This window comes from Balaenoptera ricei, chromosome 1 (genome assembly GCF_028023285.1).
Source record: "Balaenoptera ricei isolate mBalRic1 chromosome 1, mBalRic1.hap2, whole genome shotgun sequence".
Classification (NCBI taxonomy): Eukaryota; Metazoa; Chordata; class Mammalia; order Artiodactyla; family Balaenopteridae; genus Balaenoptera; species Balaenoptera ricei.
This window is the reverse complement of record NC_082639.1, coordinates 101,020,125-101,035,871: the sequence shown is the minus strand read 5'-3', so window position 1 is coordinate 101,035,871 and position 15,747 is coordinate 101,020,125. Positions and strand designations below refer to the sequence as shown.

The 15,747-nt window shown below is 43.3% G+C and overlaps 1 protein-coding gene, 1 long non-coding RNA gene and 1 pseudogene across 9 annotated transcripts in view; 1 reads left to right on the top strand and 2 right to left on the bottom strand.

The window, feature by feature from the left end:
• LOC132369118 (uncharacterized) overlaps positions 1-9,793 on the bottom strand; it is a 63,155-nt gene extending 53,362 nt beyond the window's left edge. For all 7 annotated transcript variants that reach the window (XR_009504269.1, XR_009504266.1, XR_009504265.1 and 4 more), the window contains exon 1: positions 9,585-9,793. This is a non-coding gene — a long non-coding RNA (uncharacterized LOC132369118). The remainder of the gene's footprint in view (positions 1-9,584) is intronic.
• LOC132369114 (cytochrome c-like) lies at positions 4,779-6,363 on the bottom strand (annotated as a pseudogene).
• Positions 9,794-10,023: 230 nt separating the features above from the next.
• TRIM33 (tripartite motif containing 33) overlaps positions 10,024-15,747 on the top strand; it is a 155,719-nt gene continuing 149,995 nt past the window's right edge. For both annotated transcript variants that reach the window (XM_059928378.1, XM_059928372.1), the window contains exon 1: positions 10,024-10,556. In XM_059928378.1, the coding sequence (XP_059784361.1) occupies positions 10,031-10,556 (526 nt within the window). In that variant the 5' untranslated portion in view covers positions 10,024-10,030. The remainder of the gene's footprint in view (positions 10,557-15,747) is intronic.

Sequence of the window (15,747 nt, the reverse complement as noted above, 5' to 3'; positions counted from 1 at the left end):
TTCAAATTCTGGATTATTATTAGTTCTTTTCTTTAAGCAGAAAAATGGCCAAGTCTCTCCCTTCTTATAAACAAAGATAAACCTTCCTCTGATTAGAAAACATTTAATATGTACATTTTTTTGGATCCAATGTAATTCTACTTCTAAAAATCACTTATTGGGACTTCCCTGGTGGTCCAGTGGTTAAGACTCCACACTCCCAGTGCAGGGGGCCTAGGTTAGATCCCTGGTTGGGGAACTAAGATGCCACATACTGCAACTAAGCCTGTGTGTCGCAACTAGAGAAGCCTGCACGCTGCAACGAAGACCCAGCACAGCCAAAATAAATTAATTAATTTAAAAAAATCACTTATTAACTTATTGAATATTTATAAGCACCCATGTGCCAGGTACCATGAATAAAATGATAAGCAGAAACAGATATCATCCCTGATTTCATGGAGGTTAATGAGACAAATATCAATCAGATAATCACACTAATGAATGCATTACTGCAAATTGAGACCTAAATGATAAAATGAAATATTATGTACTCATATTTGTTGGTCCCTATTCCAAACTCTTTCCATGCATTAATTTAATCATAAATAATGTATTATATGCACTATAATATGTATATAGTTTTATTATGCCCACCACTATTATACGCACTTGCAGAAATGAAACTGAGTCAGAGAGAGGTTAAGTAACTTGTCCAAGGTCATACAGCCAATAAGTGATAGAGTTGGAATTCAAACCCAAATAGTCTGGCCCCTGCTCTTAACCATTATGCTATACTGGTCCTCACAAGTAGCTATGAAGAGGGATCTTTTTTTTTAATTTTTAAAAAAATTTTATTTATTTATTGTTCCTGGCTGCGTTGGGTCTTTGTTGCTGCGCGCGGGCTTTCTCTAGTTGCGGCGAGCAGGGGCTACTCTTCGTTGCGGTGTGCGGGCTTCTTGTGGTGGCTTCTCTTGTTGCAGAGCACGGGCTTTAGGAGCACAGGCTTCAGTAGTTGTGGCACGTGGGCTCTGTAGTTGTGGCTCGTGGGCTCTAGAGTGCAGGTTCAGTAGTTGTGGCGCACAGGCTTAGCTGCTCCGCGGCATGTGGGATCTTCCCGGACCAGGGCTCGAACCCGTGTCCCCTGCACTGGCAGGAGGATTCTCAACCACTGCACCACCAGGGAAGCCCGAGGAATCTTTTTTTAGTTTTACTTTATTTTATTTTTTATTTTTCGCTGCCTTGAGTCTTCGTTGCTGCTCACAGGCTTTCTCTAGTTGCAGTGAGCGGGGGCTACTCTTCGTTGCAGTGTGTGGGCTTCTCACTGTGGTGGCTTCTCTTGTTGCAGAGCACGGGCTCTAGGCTCGCGGGCTCTAGAGCGCAGGCTCAGTAGTTGTGGCACACGGGCTTAGCTGCTCCGCGGCATCTTCCCGGACCAGGGCTCAAACCTGTGTCCCCTGCATTGGCAGGCAGATTCTTAACCACTGCGCCACCAGGGAAGTCCCAGAAAGAGGGATCAATGAGGATATACAACAAAGAAAACTGATCTAGACAGGAGCTTTCTGAGGAAGTACTGCTTGAGCTCAGACCTCAAGTTTGAGTAGGCATTAACTCTGCAAAGTAGGTGGTAGTGGTGGTAGGAGAAGCAATCATTTCACCTAGAGGGCAGAACGTGCAGAGGCCCTGAGGCAAGAGGGAGCATGGCACAGTGAAGAAATTGAAAGGCCAATGTAGCCAGAATGTAGAAAGCAAGGGAAAAGTGAGACATTATATGGCTAGAGAGGTAGTCTAGGCCAGATGAAACGGGGCCTTAGTGGCCCTTAGGGATTTTGTTTTTCATCCTAAGAGTAAGAGAAAGCCATGAAGATAAGGATTGGGGAAGCAGGGATCAGTTTCCTTTGAAAAGATTACTCAACTCCAGTTTAGACAGTGAATTATAGGGGAGTCACAGTACATATGGAGATGAGGCTTGTGATATCTTGAGGGTGGTAAGCTGACTTAGGGTGGTGACAGTGGAAATGGAGACAAATGGAGGGATGTGGAGAAATATTTAGAAAGTCAAATTGACAGGACTGGGTAAAAGATTAGATATGAGTGGTAAGAAGTTGTTAGGTTTTAAGGACGGCCCCCTCCTGTATGTAATCTGTCAATAAAATCAGTTAATGTATCTTCTAAATATCTTTCTTTCTAGCCCAAAACACCATTTATTGAGATAGAGAATGTGGAAGAAGATGAAGAGGTTTGGGGAAAAGATTACTGAGTCTTGGACATGCTGACTTTGCAGTGCCTTTGAGACATTCACGTGGAGATATTAATTGACCTGGGCTAAAGTCATACACTTGGGAGTTATCATTGTATGGACGGCAAATGAAGCTGAAGCATGGATGAGTTTGCCTAGGGGAAGAAAATTGATTGAGACGAGAAGGGGGTCTAGCGCTGATATTTCAGAAAGCCCAACATTGAATAAGTCTGAGTACAGCAAAGTGCTAACTTTGTAGGCCTGTATTGATCAAACCATGCATATTCCAAAGAAAGGCTTGTTTTTAGAACTGTTCTTGACTGACTCCTGGGAGATGATAACCTCTGAGCCCTTGGAATACTCTGCCTAATAAGAATGGTTTGTATGCCTGAGGCCTTGCGCCACACTGTATCACTTTGACTGAATAGTTTAAGCTATCAATGTGATTTATGCTGAACATCTGTTTTAGTATGCCTGAGGCCTTGGACCATGATATATCAGTTTGACCTCTGTGGGCTGGAATTTGAGCAGCTGAGGTCAGTTATGTGGGTGATCCATGCGTATGGGACAGACCTTCCCCCAAAATAAAAACCCTGTATACCAAGGCTTGGGTGGACTTCCCTGTTTGGCAACACTGCACAAAGGTGTTGTCACACATCATTGCTGGGAGAATTACTGCCTGTGCAACTCCACTGGGAGGAGACACCTGGAACCTTGTGCCTGTTTTCTTCTGGAATTTTCTCCATGGAACTTTTACCTTTGCTGATTTTAATCTGTATCATTTCACTGTAATACACCATAACCATGAGCATACCAACTTTTCTGAGTTCTGTGAGTTCTTCTAGTCTGTTCTTGGGGACCCTGACACAGTATGTAAAAGAAAAACAGCAGTCCAAGAGGTAGGAAGAAAACCACCAGAGTATGGTGTCATGAAAGCCATGGAAGTAAGTGATTCCAGAAGAGGGAATTGTCAAAGGTGTGAAATCCCATGGAGAAAACAAGTAAGGTTAGGAATAAAATATGTCTACTGGATTTAAAAAACATGGAGGTCCTTGATGACCTTAGCAAGAGCTGTTTTAGTAGAGTGATGGAAATGGAAGCCAGGCCAGAGTAGATTGAGGAATAAGTGGGATGTGAGGAAGCAGAGAACTTTACACAGAGAAACAAATTTGAAGAAAAAGATTACAGGTTAATTTACCTTTATTTATAGTAGCAAAATACATCAAACATAATCTAGTTATTTAATAACCTAATAAGAACGCTTTGAATTTATATATTAAAATTTTTTACAATGGGTATACTTGTTGAATCAGCAATTCTATCTTTAGAAATAGTCATAAAAAATAACTAAAGACATGCAAAGTATTATCCATCACAATGCTTATCACAGTATTGCTTATAATAGCAAAAAGTTGAAAACAACCTTATTGTGTAAGAACAGACAGCTAATATATTACAGTACACTCACATTAAGAAGTCTGTTTATTGTCTAAATTGGAATGTATCTTACTGGTTGCAAGAATTAGAGATAATGTGTGTGAAATCACTTTGTAAATTGTAAACTGCTGTTCAAATGTCCTGTTTATTACTGGGATTAACAATGTGCTCCTGGAAGGCCTTAGAAACATAGAAAAGCCAAAGAGCTAGCAATTAGACTCAGAACTCTGCCATTTGTCCCCCTTTTCTTGGTACTAGTGGTTCTCAAACTCAGATAACATGGCACCTGGAAGTCAAAGAGCGCTTTGCACAACATCATGAAATGCTGAGAAGTGAACTTTATTTTTTCTAAGATCTTGTTTTTAATTATCTTAAGCCTTATGGTCACAAAATCTACAAATTTGTGCTGATAGTGTATCTCCTCTACTTTAATCCTCTAATGAGTTTGCAAAGACACCATTACCAATCACATATATACAGGAGTTTTATAGTTTCATGTCGTTTTGAATAGCTGTTTAAAGACAATCCTGAATTATAACTTAATCTCACTCAGATAGTAAAGGATTTAAAAGCAAAGTTTAACTTGCTATTATATCTTGTCACACTGACTTTTAAAAGCCTCTGACCTTATAGATCATCTATAAAATGTGAGAAGTGTTAAATATTCTTTGATATTTTACATAAACCACACTAAAATGCCTTTCATTAAGTAAAAGGCAACATTTTACTTATTTATTTTTACTTATTTTTCTCTTTTCTTTTTGGACGCACTGCGTGGCTTGTGGAGTCTTAGTTCCCAGACCAGGGACTGAACCTGGGCCCTCGGCAGTGAGAGTGCGGAATCCTAACCACTGGACTGCCAGGGAATTCCCAAAAGGCAACATTTTGGATACAGGGAATTTTGGATTGGCATAGTTAAGACCAAAAAGATAAAATGGATGTTTCTACCTTGTCTTCAGCCCTTTACAGCCTAATGAACGCAAACTGAAATGCAGGTGAGTCTTGCTCAATTGTATGAGACAAAGTGATTTTCCCAGTATCTAAATATTATACTCATATAATCAGTTCTATAAACCCAAATTAAAACCAATATTCTATAGGTTTTGAGATGGCATTCACCGTCTTTGTGAAAAGTTTGATATTAACAGTCAAGTCTAATTATATCTGTAGAAGAGGGAAACAGTGACAGTACTTGCTGAACTGGAATTACTGTCAAAATTCAAAAAGCTGATCACATTAATTTAACCACAGCCAATCTTATTTAAATCAGGACTGTCCAAAAAAATATTCTGTCAGCCACTCATGATCTGAATTCTGGTATATGAGATCAATTTAAATATCTTACACATAAAAGAAGTTTAGACATTTCTGTTTTGTAAGAAAATAAGGCAGTGGGCCAACTATTACTCATTAGAAGCTTTGAGATAAGCTATCAAGTCTGCCCTTTCTGTCTTCTTCTTAATGCCAGCAAAGATCATTTTTTTCCAGGGATATACTTCTTAGGATTCTCCAAATATATTTCTCCCCAGGTGATGCCCTTGTTCTCGTTGGCATCAGTGTAAGCGAATCCCAGGGTCCTGACCTGTCTTCCATCCAGGACCATTTATTATGCTTGCCTTTCTTTTCCACAGTGTGGCACTGGGCATATTTCTGGACAAAAATCTTGCTCTTCTCCACATCACCCATTTTAATTTTGGTTTTTTGACATGTGCTTTAGGAAGGTCCTTGCTCTGAAGTTGGACTTCCTGCTAAGTCCAAGGATATGCTAATCCAAGGTACATGTGCTTATGTACCTGTGTTTAGAGAAGTGAACTTTAAATCACAAGATGTCCCCTTTATATCCCCTGGCCTTACCCACTCATGATTGCTAATACGGCACATTAACAGAAATTCCCCAAATCTTTTTTTTTTTTTTTTTTTTTTGGTTGCGCCACGTGGCTTGTAGGATCTTAATTTTCTGACCAGGGATTGAACCTGAGCCCTTGGCAGTGAAAGCGTGGAGTCTTAACCACTGGAATTCCCCAGAAACGCCCCAAATCTTAACTGCAGCTCAGCATTCCTCTGCTGGTCCTCATGACCTCTTCCACTCCTGCTGATGACTGTAGTTGCTCTGTCCAAGAGTGGCAGAACCAGCCATTGCAAACCTTCATGCTATTCTTGGGCTACTCTGCCTCACTGTTGCCAACCTGCTGTGCTCTCACCATTGCTCACTTAGCTATGTCATTCCCAGTGCTCCTTCTCTTTTCTGGACAACTGTAAAGTTCTTTTCACTTCTGGTTACCAGCAATATCAGGGCAGTTTTCTCCACAGCAGAGCTACTAGGCATCTACTGATAGCTCTCCTTTATTTCAGAACTGTGTTTTTCTTTTCTTTTCTTTTCTTTTTTTTTCTGTGTTTTTCTTATAATGTTTGGGCAAGTGGGTCAGGGGTAAAAGATAGCTTAGGTTAGGGAAATGGCTGGATCCTTACACTCGCTGCTCAGTTCAGCCCACAGCATGGTTTCTCTTCTTGAGATTTTTCTCTGAGGTATCTTTGTTTCTGCCTCCAGTTCTGTTCCCTTCATGAACCTTTAGGTCTGTCTACTTTTACATTCATTTCATGTCTACCATGCGCCAGGTACGGTTAGCACTTTACAAATATTTAATTGTCAACCTTGAAGTAGATCCTACTGGTAACAAAAGCCCTTTTACAGGGGCTTCCCTGGTGGCGCAGTGGTTGAGAGTCTGCCTGCCAGTGCAGGGGACACGGGTTCGAGGCCTGGTCTGGGAGGATCCCACATGCCGCGGAGCAACTAAGCCCGTGAGCCACAACTACTGAGCCTGCGCGTCTGGAGCACGTGCTCTGCAACAAGAGAGGCCGCGACAGTGAGAGGCCCGCGCACCGCGATGAAGACTGGCCCCCGCTCACCGCAACTGGAGAAAGCCCTCACACAGAAACAAAGACCCAACACAGCCAAAAATTAATTAAAAAAAAAAAAATTCTATGAGAACAAAGTTTTAAAAAAAAAAAGCCCTTTTACAAATGAGGAAACTGAGGCAAGCTAAGTAAGTTACCCCAAATCACACAGCTAGTAGGTGGTGGAACGAGGCTTCAAACTAGACATTCTGGCTCCAGCACAGGCTCAACCTCCATGCAGTGCAGTCTCTCCATCAGACAGGTTTGTCCATATCATACGTCAGTCTTTCAATTTCACAATTTCTCCTGCAAGATTTCTGGGTTCCCATTGCAAATCGAGAATGTAGCTGATTCAATGTCCCCAAGTACTCCATGACAATTTAATTCCAGGCACTGCATTCTCAGAGCACACAGTAAATTATATTGGTGGGGGGACAGTTTGCTCTCTATAAAATTATATCGTTTTCAAAAACAACACTTTTGGGCTTCCCTGGTGGTGCAGTGGTTAAGAATCCGCCTGCCAATGCAGAGGACACGGGTTCGAGCTCTGGTCCGGGAAGATCCCACTTGCTGCAGAGCAACTAAGCCTGTGCGCCACAACTACTAAGCCTGCGCTCTAGAGCCTGTGAGCCACAACTACTGAGCCCGTGTGCCACAACTACTGAAGCCCACGTGCCTAGAGCCCGTGCTCCACAAGAGAAGCCACTGCAATGAGAAGCCCGCGCACCACAATGAAGAGTTGCCCCCGCTCACCGCAACTAGAGAAAGCCTGTGCACAGCAATGAAGACCCAATGCTGCCAAAAATAAATAGGTAAATAAATAAAATTTTTTAAAAAGTGTTAAAAAAAACCAAGCACTTTTATACTAGATTTTTATAGTTTTTTTTTTTTTTTGGCTGTGCTGCGTGGCATGTGCCGAACCCATGCTCCCTGTAATGGAAGCGTGGAGTCCTAACCACTGGACCATCAGGGAATTCCCTTGTACTAGATTTTAATAAAGGCAAGTGGTAGCAGGCATCAAAAGGTTAAGAAAAATGCAAGGAAACAAAGATTTTGGTTGAGAAATTTGGCCCACTAATTTGTTTTTTTGAAGTGAATTTGGAGAAAAGTCTTTATTTGATCTTTATTATATATACACCTTATTTTTCACCACCTGTACAGATACCACCCTGGTTCAATCCACCATTGTTCCTTGGCTGAAATATTATTTTATTAGCAGTCTAACTGGTCTTCCTTCTTCCACTCTGACCCCCGACAAGTGATTTCTACAGTAAACAGCCACAGTGACTCTTTTAACAACTTTGAGTCTTGGATCAAAACTCATCCAAGATTTCCTATCTCACTCAGCATCTTAAAACTGGAGTATGAGTATTCGGGTACTACAATGGAGGAAATTTTTCCAAAGGGTACACAAGGATAGTTTTAAGAGATTTAATTTTATATTAATTCATATATATACACATATGTATACATGCATTTTTTAATGCAGTGCTTATGTCAATAAAAATGAAAAATGGAATTGATACAGGACTTTATCTCTTCCTAGTAATGTTATATACATCCATGTCTACACAAACTAAAAAAAACTACGTCATCTCATTAAGACAGTCCCAATTAACATTTTACTTTTCATGTTTAATATTTATTTAATGAAATAGAACATTTTTGATCATGTACTTTTAAAATGGATGACGATGTTTGTTAAACTACTTGTTTACCTTTCTATTGGATAGATTTAAAAGTAATGTGACAATTAAAAAATGTTGGTATTTCAAAATGTCAGAAATGGCAATCTTTGCAACTATTTACACTCCTGACGAAAAATGTTAAGAGTCAACTTATAATGTTCGAGGGAGAAAATAGTTTTTCAAAGTTCTTTTCCAGGGCACAGAAGTTTAAAAAGTTGAAGGCCATTTCTGTATATGACCTGGTTCCTTTAATTCTATTATGTCATATTCTACTACTCTTTCCCCCTTCAAGCCACTCCAGCCACACAGACTCTTTGCTGTTCCACTTACAAGCCAAGACTGCCTCAGGCCCTTTGTACTTACTGTTCGTCCCTCTGCCTGGAACACTCTTCGGCAAGAGAACCACAAGCTTGTTCACCTATCAGCTGAGGCCTTCCCCAATCATCTCTAATCTCTTTTACTCTGCTTTTTTTTCTTCATAGCATTTATCACTCTCTCCATATATTTATGTCAATCTTCCTCCAGATTGCAAACTCCTTGAAAGTAAGGATCTCCTTTGTTCTTTGCTGTAATCCTAGCATCTCTAAAACACTACCTGACTCATAGTAAGAGGTCACTATTTTTGAACGAATAAATGAAAAATGTTTCGAGGTGGTTTATTTTAAGGACTTTTACCAGCTCAAGAATAACGGTTTCTTGGGAACACTGTCAGAAGAGGAAAGCACTTCACAATCCTAACATTAAAACAGCCGTAGTACTTGTTTCTCAATAAAGACTCTTCCTGAAAGCTTCTATTACCGACACTGTTAAGGCATTTGCAACCCAACTCCCGCCAGGGCACTAAGTGAGACTCTCAGGACATAATATTGGTTAGATCGTGACTCCCCAAACTGACGCACGTCAGAATCAGCCAAAGCGCTTTCAACATTCATCAGCTCTCCCCCACTTCCTGATGTAGGTCTGGGGTGTGGTCCTGGAACAGCTCTGCTTTGAAAAAGCTTCTCAGTTGATTGGTTTTCTGAAGCGTAGCAACGTCAGAGAATCAATCACCTTAAGAAGCTAAAAATAGCTGTTAAAATAGCTGTTTTTCCTCACTGGGTCTTTTCAGCCTATTTCTGGTACGCCACCAGTTAAAACCAAAAATCCTCACTTTACTGCTCCCCTGAGACACAACCATCCAAAGGAACGCGGCCAGTTAAAGCACAGAGACCCAGGAGGTCGGCACCTCGGAGCCAGGAGGTCGGCACCTCGGAGCCAGGAGGCCAAGGCGTCTGACCCCGCGCCGAGTGAGGTTCCGGAGGAGACGCGCCCGCCTCTGGGGACCTCGCCGCCCGAGAGACACTCACTCCGCAGGAACCAGCCCCGGGCTTCCACCCTTGCCTGCTCTTCCCCGCACCATCGCCGCGGCCGAGCTCTTAACCACCCCGACCAAAGGTAGTTCAGCGTCAAGAGCCTCTGACTTTAAACGCTCACTGCGAGCCGCACTGCAACGGGGCGGACTCCACACGCCGGCCACGGAGGTCAGGAAGGGCGGCCAGGACGCCTACGCGCCCACGCCCCGAGTTCCCGCCTCCCTCCGGAGGACGTCCGTGCGTACGTGCGCGCGCCGCGCCCGCCCTCCTGCAACCGCGCGACGCGAGGGTGGGGGCGCCGCGTGCGCGCGCGTTCTCGTACCTTCGTTCGCTTGCCTGCTCGCTCTCGGCGGCCGCTCTCGCTGCGGCTGCGGCTGGGGCTGGGGGCGGCGGCGGCGGCGGGCGGCGCGGGGCGGTCCGGCGGGTTCAAAGAGGAAAACATGGCGGAAAACAAAGGCGGTGGCGAGGCTGAGAGCGGCGGCGGGGGCAGCAGCAGCGCGCCGGTAACTGCCGGGGCCGCCGGGCCCGCGGCGCAGGAGGCGGAGCCGCCTCTCGCCGCGGTGCTGGTGGAGGAGGAGGAGGAGGAAGGCGGCAGGGCCGGCGCGGAGAGCGGCGCGGCCGGGCCCGACGACGGGGGGGTGGCCGCGGCCTCCTCGGGCTCGGCCCCGGCTGCCTCAGCCCCTGCAGCCTCAGTGGGCCCTGGAGTTTCCGGGGGGGCGGTATCGACGCCGGCCCCAGCTCCGGCTTCGGTTCCTGCTCCGGGTCCCTCGGCGGGGCCGCCTCCTGGACCGCCAGCCTCGCTCCTGGACACCTGCGCCGTGTGTCAGCAGAGCCTGCAGAGCCGGCGTGAGGCGGAGCCCAAGCTGCTGCCCTGTCTTCACTCTTTCTGCCTGCGCTGTCTGCCGGAGCCCGAGCGCCAACTCAACGTGCCCATCCCGGGGGGCAGCAACGGCGACATCCAGCAAGGTGAGCGGGAGGCCTGGCCCGAGGTCTGGGCCGAAGGGGGTTTGCGGTGCCGAGGAGGATCTGGGGACGGAGGTGCTCGGGCCCGGGGCTGCTCGGACCGGCGTAATCCTAAGGGGTCTGAGGTGAAAGACACGGCTCCTGGGACAGTTTCCCGAGAAGCTGGACCTCCAGAGATACGGGGAGGGTGAAGGGAGGGTGCTGGCTGCGAGAGGCTGGGGGAGGGGACACCGGCTGCAGGGGAGGTTCGCGATGTGCGGATACGGGCCGGGAAGGGGTGGACTGTGGCCAAGCGCAGGTTCGGGAGCGGGTGGAACGGACTGTGAGAGAAGAGGGGGTCTGGGAATCCGCTTGTGAGAAGCATGTTGGAGGGAAGGCCCAGGCGCGAGAGGTGTTGAGGAGGTAGTAGTTAAGAGATAAGGGCAGTGAGGATGAATTGCCTTAGAGGGAGAGGATTTGATCTGTTCAAAGCTAGGGGCAAGAAGGACTAGGGAGGCTAAAGGGCATTACAGAATTTGGGGCTAAGAGAAGGCGTCTGGTAGAGAGTAGTTTTAGGATGACATTGAGAAGGAGGAACTCTGGAAGCAAAATAGCTGTGAGGGGCCTACATGGATAGGGAAAAATCTTAAGGTTTAGGGGTGAAGGAGAGATGAACTTTGAAGGGAATTGGGAGTTAGGGAGAGCTGGGCATGAATTTCAGTTCCTTGTACATTAATGAACACTTAGTGTTCTGGATACTGTGCTAGAATTGGATAAAATACTCAATGAGGAGCTCATTCATAGTCCAGCACAGGGGAAACAAACATATAAGGTACAGCAGTGGAGGTGGGTCCTTGGTACAGTGGTTGTGGCACAATCAAGAGAAGGTCAAGGAAACTTCACTGAAAAGGAAACCCTTGAGTAGGTTTCTTGAAGGGTGAGTAGCTCCCTGGGTTGGAGAGTTTTCAGGGCACAGGGCACCTTACACATCCCTGGAGCTAAGCGATGTGTAAGGTGATTGGTGGAAATTAGGTTGGTTTGATGGGCTGAATAGGTAGGGGGTCTGCAGTGCCTTATCTGAAACCCTTGGGACCAGGTGTGTTTTAGACATCAGAATAGGTTGGAAATTTTTCTTTTTCCTGGTAAGGTCTCTAACACTCCGGCGGGGTCTGGGTTAACAGCTCATTATCAAATATTAATGTTTCTGCAGTGAAGCATGTGAATATTATTCTAATGGGATAGACCAATAACCTCCTGCAATTCAGGGTGGGTTTTGTTGCAGAGTTATGAAAAAACTTTAAAATTTCAAAGCTTTTGAATTTTGGAACTTCAGGTAAGGAAGGGATTGTGGACCTGTACTAAAGGGTTTGGGATTCATCCTGTAGAATGTATCCTGTACAGTGTAGATAGATTAAAGGGAGTCCCTAACAGATTTTTGTATCAGGAAGATAAAAGGATCACATTTGTGATCTAGAAAGATCACTTGGGGGCACATTGAAGGGTAAGGGAAGAAAAGACCCAAGGCAGGGCCAGTTAGGAGAATCCTGGCAGTAATCTAGGGGAGAAATTAGCATTTGGAGTAGGTAGTAAAGGAGTGATATAAGGTGTTAAAGAAGGAAGTGTTTTGGTATGGGCAAAAGGTATGGACTTTGGGAGAAACATTTGAGTTTGGATGCCTACTTTGTCACGTCCTACTTGTTACTTGGACAGATTAATTTTACAAGGACAGAATTACCTACCTCATAGAGTTATTGATAGAATGAAGTGTGTTAAGTGACTAGTACATGGTAGTTATTGGTGAAATGGCAACTAGTTTATTAATAGTGGTAACTAATTGTAAGTAGCTGTGGGAATGGATATGAGAGGCTAGTTGAGATTGGAGTGAGAGAGACACACGTGTCTAGGCCAAGTTCCAGGTTTCTTGTTTGGTGGGTGGCAGTGTTATTAATGCAAATAAAAGAATTCAGGTACAGAAGCAGGTGTGTGTGGGGTGGAGGGAGGATATAATGATTTCAGTTTTGGGTTTGAAGTATTATTGAGATCTGCAGGTAAGAATGTTAAGAGTAACGGTTTGATTGATGGAGAAGATTCTAAATGATAATGGGTATATAGAGGGTGGATAATGGGTGTATAACTAACTGCTCATGGCCTCACTGAGTATAGTAAGACATGTAGGATTCAGTGTTCTTGTGGGAACCGGGAATAGGTGAGAGATTTAGAGTAAACACAAGATGAAAATTGTGTTTGATTGATGTGGCTGAGGGACTGAGGTTATGAAATTAGCTCTGTATTACTTATGCAGGAGAGAGAATAATAGTGTGTAAATTCCCTCTTCATTTCTCCATCTTTTGTTTTTGAACTAGGAGAAATAAGTAGATGGGACTAAATACTGTCAATCTTAAGGCAGTGTTGCTTTTTAAGTGGTATCTAAAACAAACTAAGTCTGGAAGCCATCATGTTTTTAGGCAGGGAGTCTAGAAAGTAACTTATTAGTAACTCCTGTATGTATCCTTTGCTTTGCTGTTTAAAAAAATCGAACATGCTGTTCTGGAAGTAACACTGGATTTGGAGTCAGGGGACATAGTTCTGCCACTTAATTGTTTTCTGGTTCCCTCAGGTTCATAATGTTTCTGTCCTTCAGTTTCTTTATCTCTAAATGTAGCTAATAGTTCTTCACTTATATCTCACTAAATCATATTAAATAATGAAAGTGAAAATGCTTTTATAAACTGAAAAGCTTTGCAAATGTAAGGTATTATTGAACAACCTGTGATTCCATTTCTGGTCTGGGTATCCATAGTTGGTAGTTTAATTCACCATCTTAAGTGGTCCCGAAACAATGACATTACCCTCCCTTCTAATGGACTTTTTTTCTCTTCCTCTAACACACCAGAGTTATTCAAACCCTTTAGCTGTTCCCTTTAGATCGATGATTCTCCAAGTGTGGTTTCTGGACTAGCAGCATCAGCATCATTTGCAGTCTTGTTAGGACTGCAAATTCTTGGGCCGTACTCAAGACCTACTAACCAGAAATCATTTTTATTAAGTCCTCCAGGTGATTTTGATGCACACTAAGTTTGAGAACCACTATTCTTTTTTTTTAATATATAAAATTTATTTATTTATTTATTTATTTATTTATTTATTTATGGCTGTGTTGTGTCTTCATGGCTGCGTGCGGGCTTTCTCTAGTGGCGGCGAGCGGGGGCTACTCTTCGTTGCGGTGCGCGGGCTTCTCATTACGGTGGCTTCTCTTGTTGCAGAGCACGGGCTCTAGGCATGCGGGCTTCAGTAGTTGCGGCACGTGGGCTCAGTAGTTCTGACACGTGGGCTCTAGAGTGCAGACTCAGTAGTTGTGTCACAGGGGCTTAGTTGCTCCGTGGCATGTGGGACCTTCCCGGACCAGGGCTAAAAACCCATGTCCCCTGCATTGGCAGGCGGATTCTTAACCACTGTGCCACCAGGGAAACCCCAAGAGAACCACTTTTCTTAAGTGAAGGGCTCCTCACTTCAAATGTTGCCTCTGCAGAAAGACCTTCTCTTGATCACTTTTTTTTTTTTTTTTTTTAAGGGCTTTATTTTTAAAGAGCAGTTTTAGGTTTACAGCAAAATTAAACGGAGATTATATGGAGATTTCCCATATATCCCTTCTCCCCAGACCTACATAGCTTCTCCCATTATCAACATCCCTCACTAGCGTGGTACATTTTTTAGAGTTGATGGCCCTACATCATAATCACTCAGAGTCCACAGTTTATGTTAGGGTTCGCTATTAGTGTTGTACAGTTTAAGGGTTTGAACAAATGTATAATGACATGTGTTCGTCATTGTAATATCATACATAGTATTTTCACTGCCCTGAAAATTCTGTCTGGCTGCTCCTTTTAAGGTACAGTTGGCTGTCTGTATTTGATGGGGGTTTTGGAACCAATCCCCTGAGATTGCTGAGGGACAGTTGTAGTCTTCCAGGTCACTCTTTGACATATTATCTTTATTTCTTCATAGGACAGCTAAAATCCAGAATGTTTACTTGTTTTTGTGTACTCATTTGTTCCTTGTTTCCCACTAGAATATTGTAGAGTGAATGTTCAATAAATAGCTTTTGGATGAATAAGAATCATCTGGAGAGCTTTTTAAAATACCATTTTGGGAGTTTCAGAGACTGTTTCAATTGACTTGGGGATGACACTAGGATTTGAATTTTTTATAAGTATCATGTGATTCTGATTCTGGAACCTGCCACACTTTGAGAGACATGGATTTAAATATTTTGAGGAGAAAGACTGATTTATGTGCTGTTGGAATATTTGGAAAATCAAAATAGATAATTTAGTTAATATTTGTTGAATCTCAATTGTGAGCTTTTTAAAGTGCTTTTGTGATTTTTATTTTTTATTTTTTTAGGTTTATTTCAGATTCAGTCAGAATAGCTATCAGTAGTGGGTATGTACAAATCTATAATGTATCAGTAAAAATACAAATATGTATTGATGCATCTGAACAACCTTTCAAATGAACTCTTGAAGGAGGTAAGACTTTTGTAGTAAGGCATAGACAGCATGGTGATGTGGATGATTATCTGGATTGGGAGTAACTTGCATTGGGTTCTGCTGTTAATATGCTGTGTAGCCTTGGGCAAGTCACCTAGACAGCCTCTCCAGGTTTGCAATATGAAGTTGAGTTCCTATCCAGTAAAATTCTGTGTGATTCTGTTATTGTCTTTTATGCTAACTTTTTACATCTACATAAGTTTAATATTCTTATCTTTTGTGGGGAATAATCAACGTGGAAAAATGATTCTGTTTATGAATCTTCAACTTTTTGTGAAAAGTCTGAGATGGCAACAGTCATGTGGTAAGTGGGAGGGAATACCTCTGGGTATAGTGTGAAGAGCACCTCCTCACAGTGGTTGTGTTTTATCACTGAGCATGGCAAGCCACGCAGGGGAATCTTCTGTTTGAGCTCTTGGAAGTTCTTGTCCCAGGAGTACATGTAATATTTGGCAGTTTGCTAGTTCTGGGTGTGGCTTATCTGTTTCGGGATTTTTTTAGGTCCTACTTTCTCTAATGCTCTGTTTGACATAAACATGCTTGAGTTTTTGAATGATAACATAGTCATCAGCAATCAGTCATTAAAGACGTATCAAAGAAAAACACTTTTTAATATTTTATGGCATGGTGGTTGGTGAAATGCACACAATTCAGGAGTCAAACTG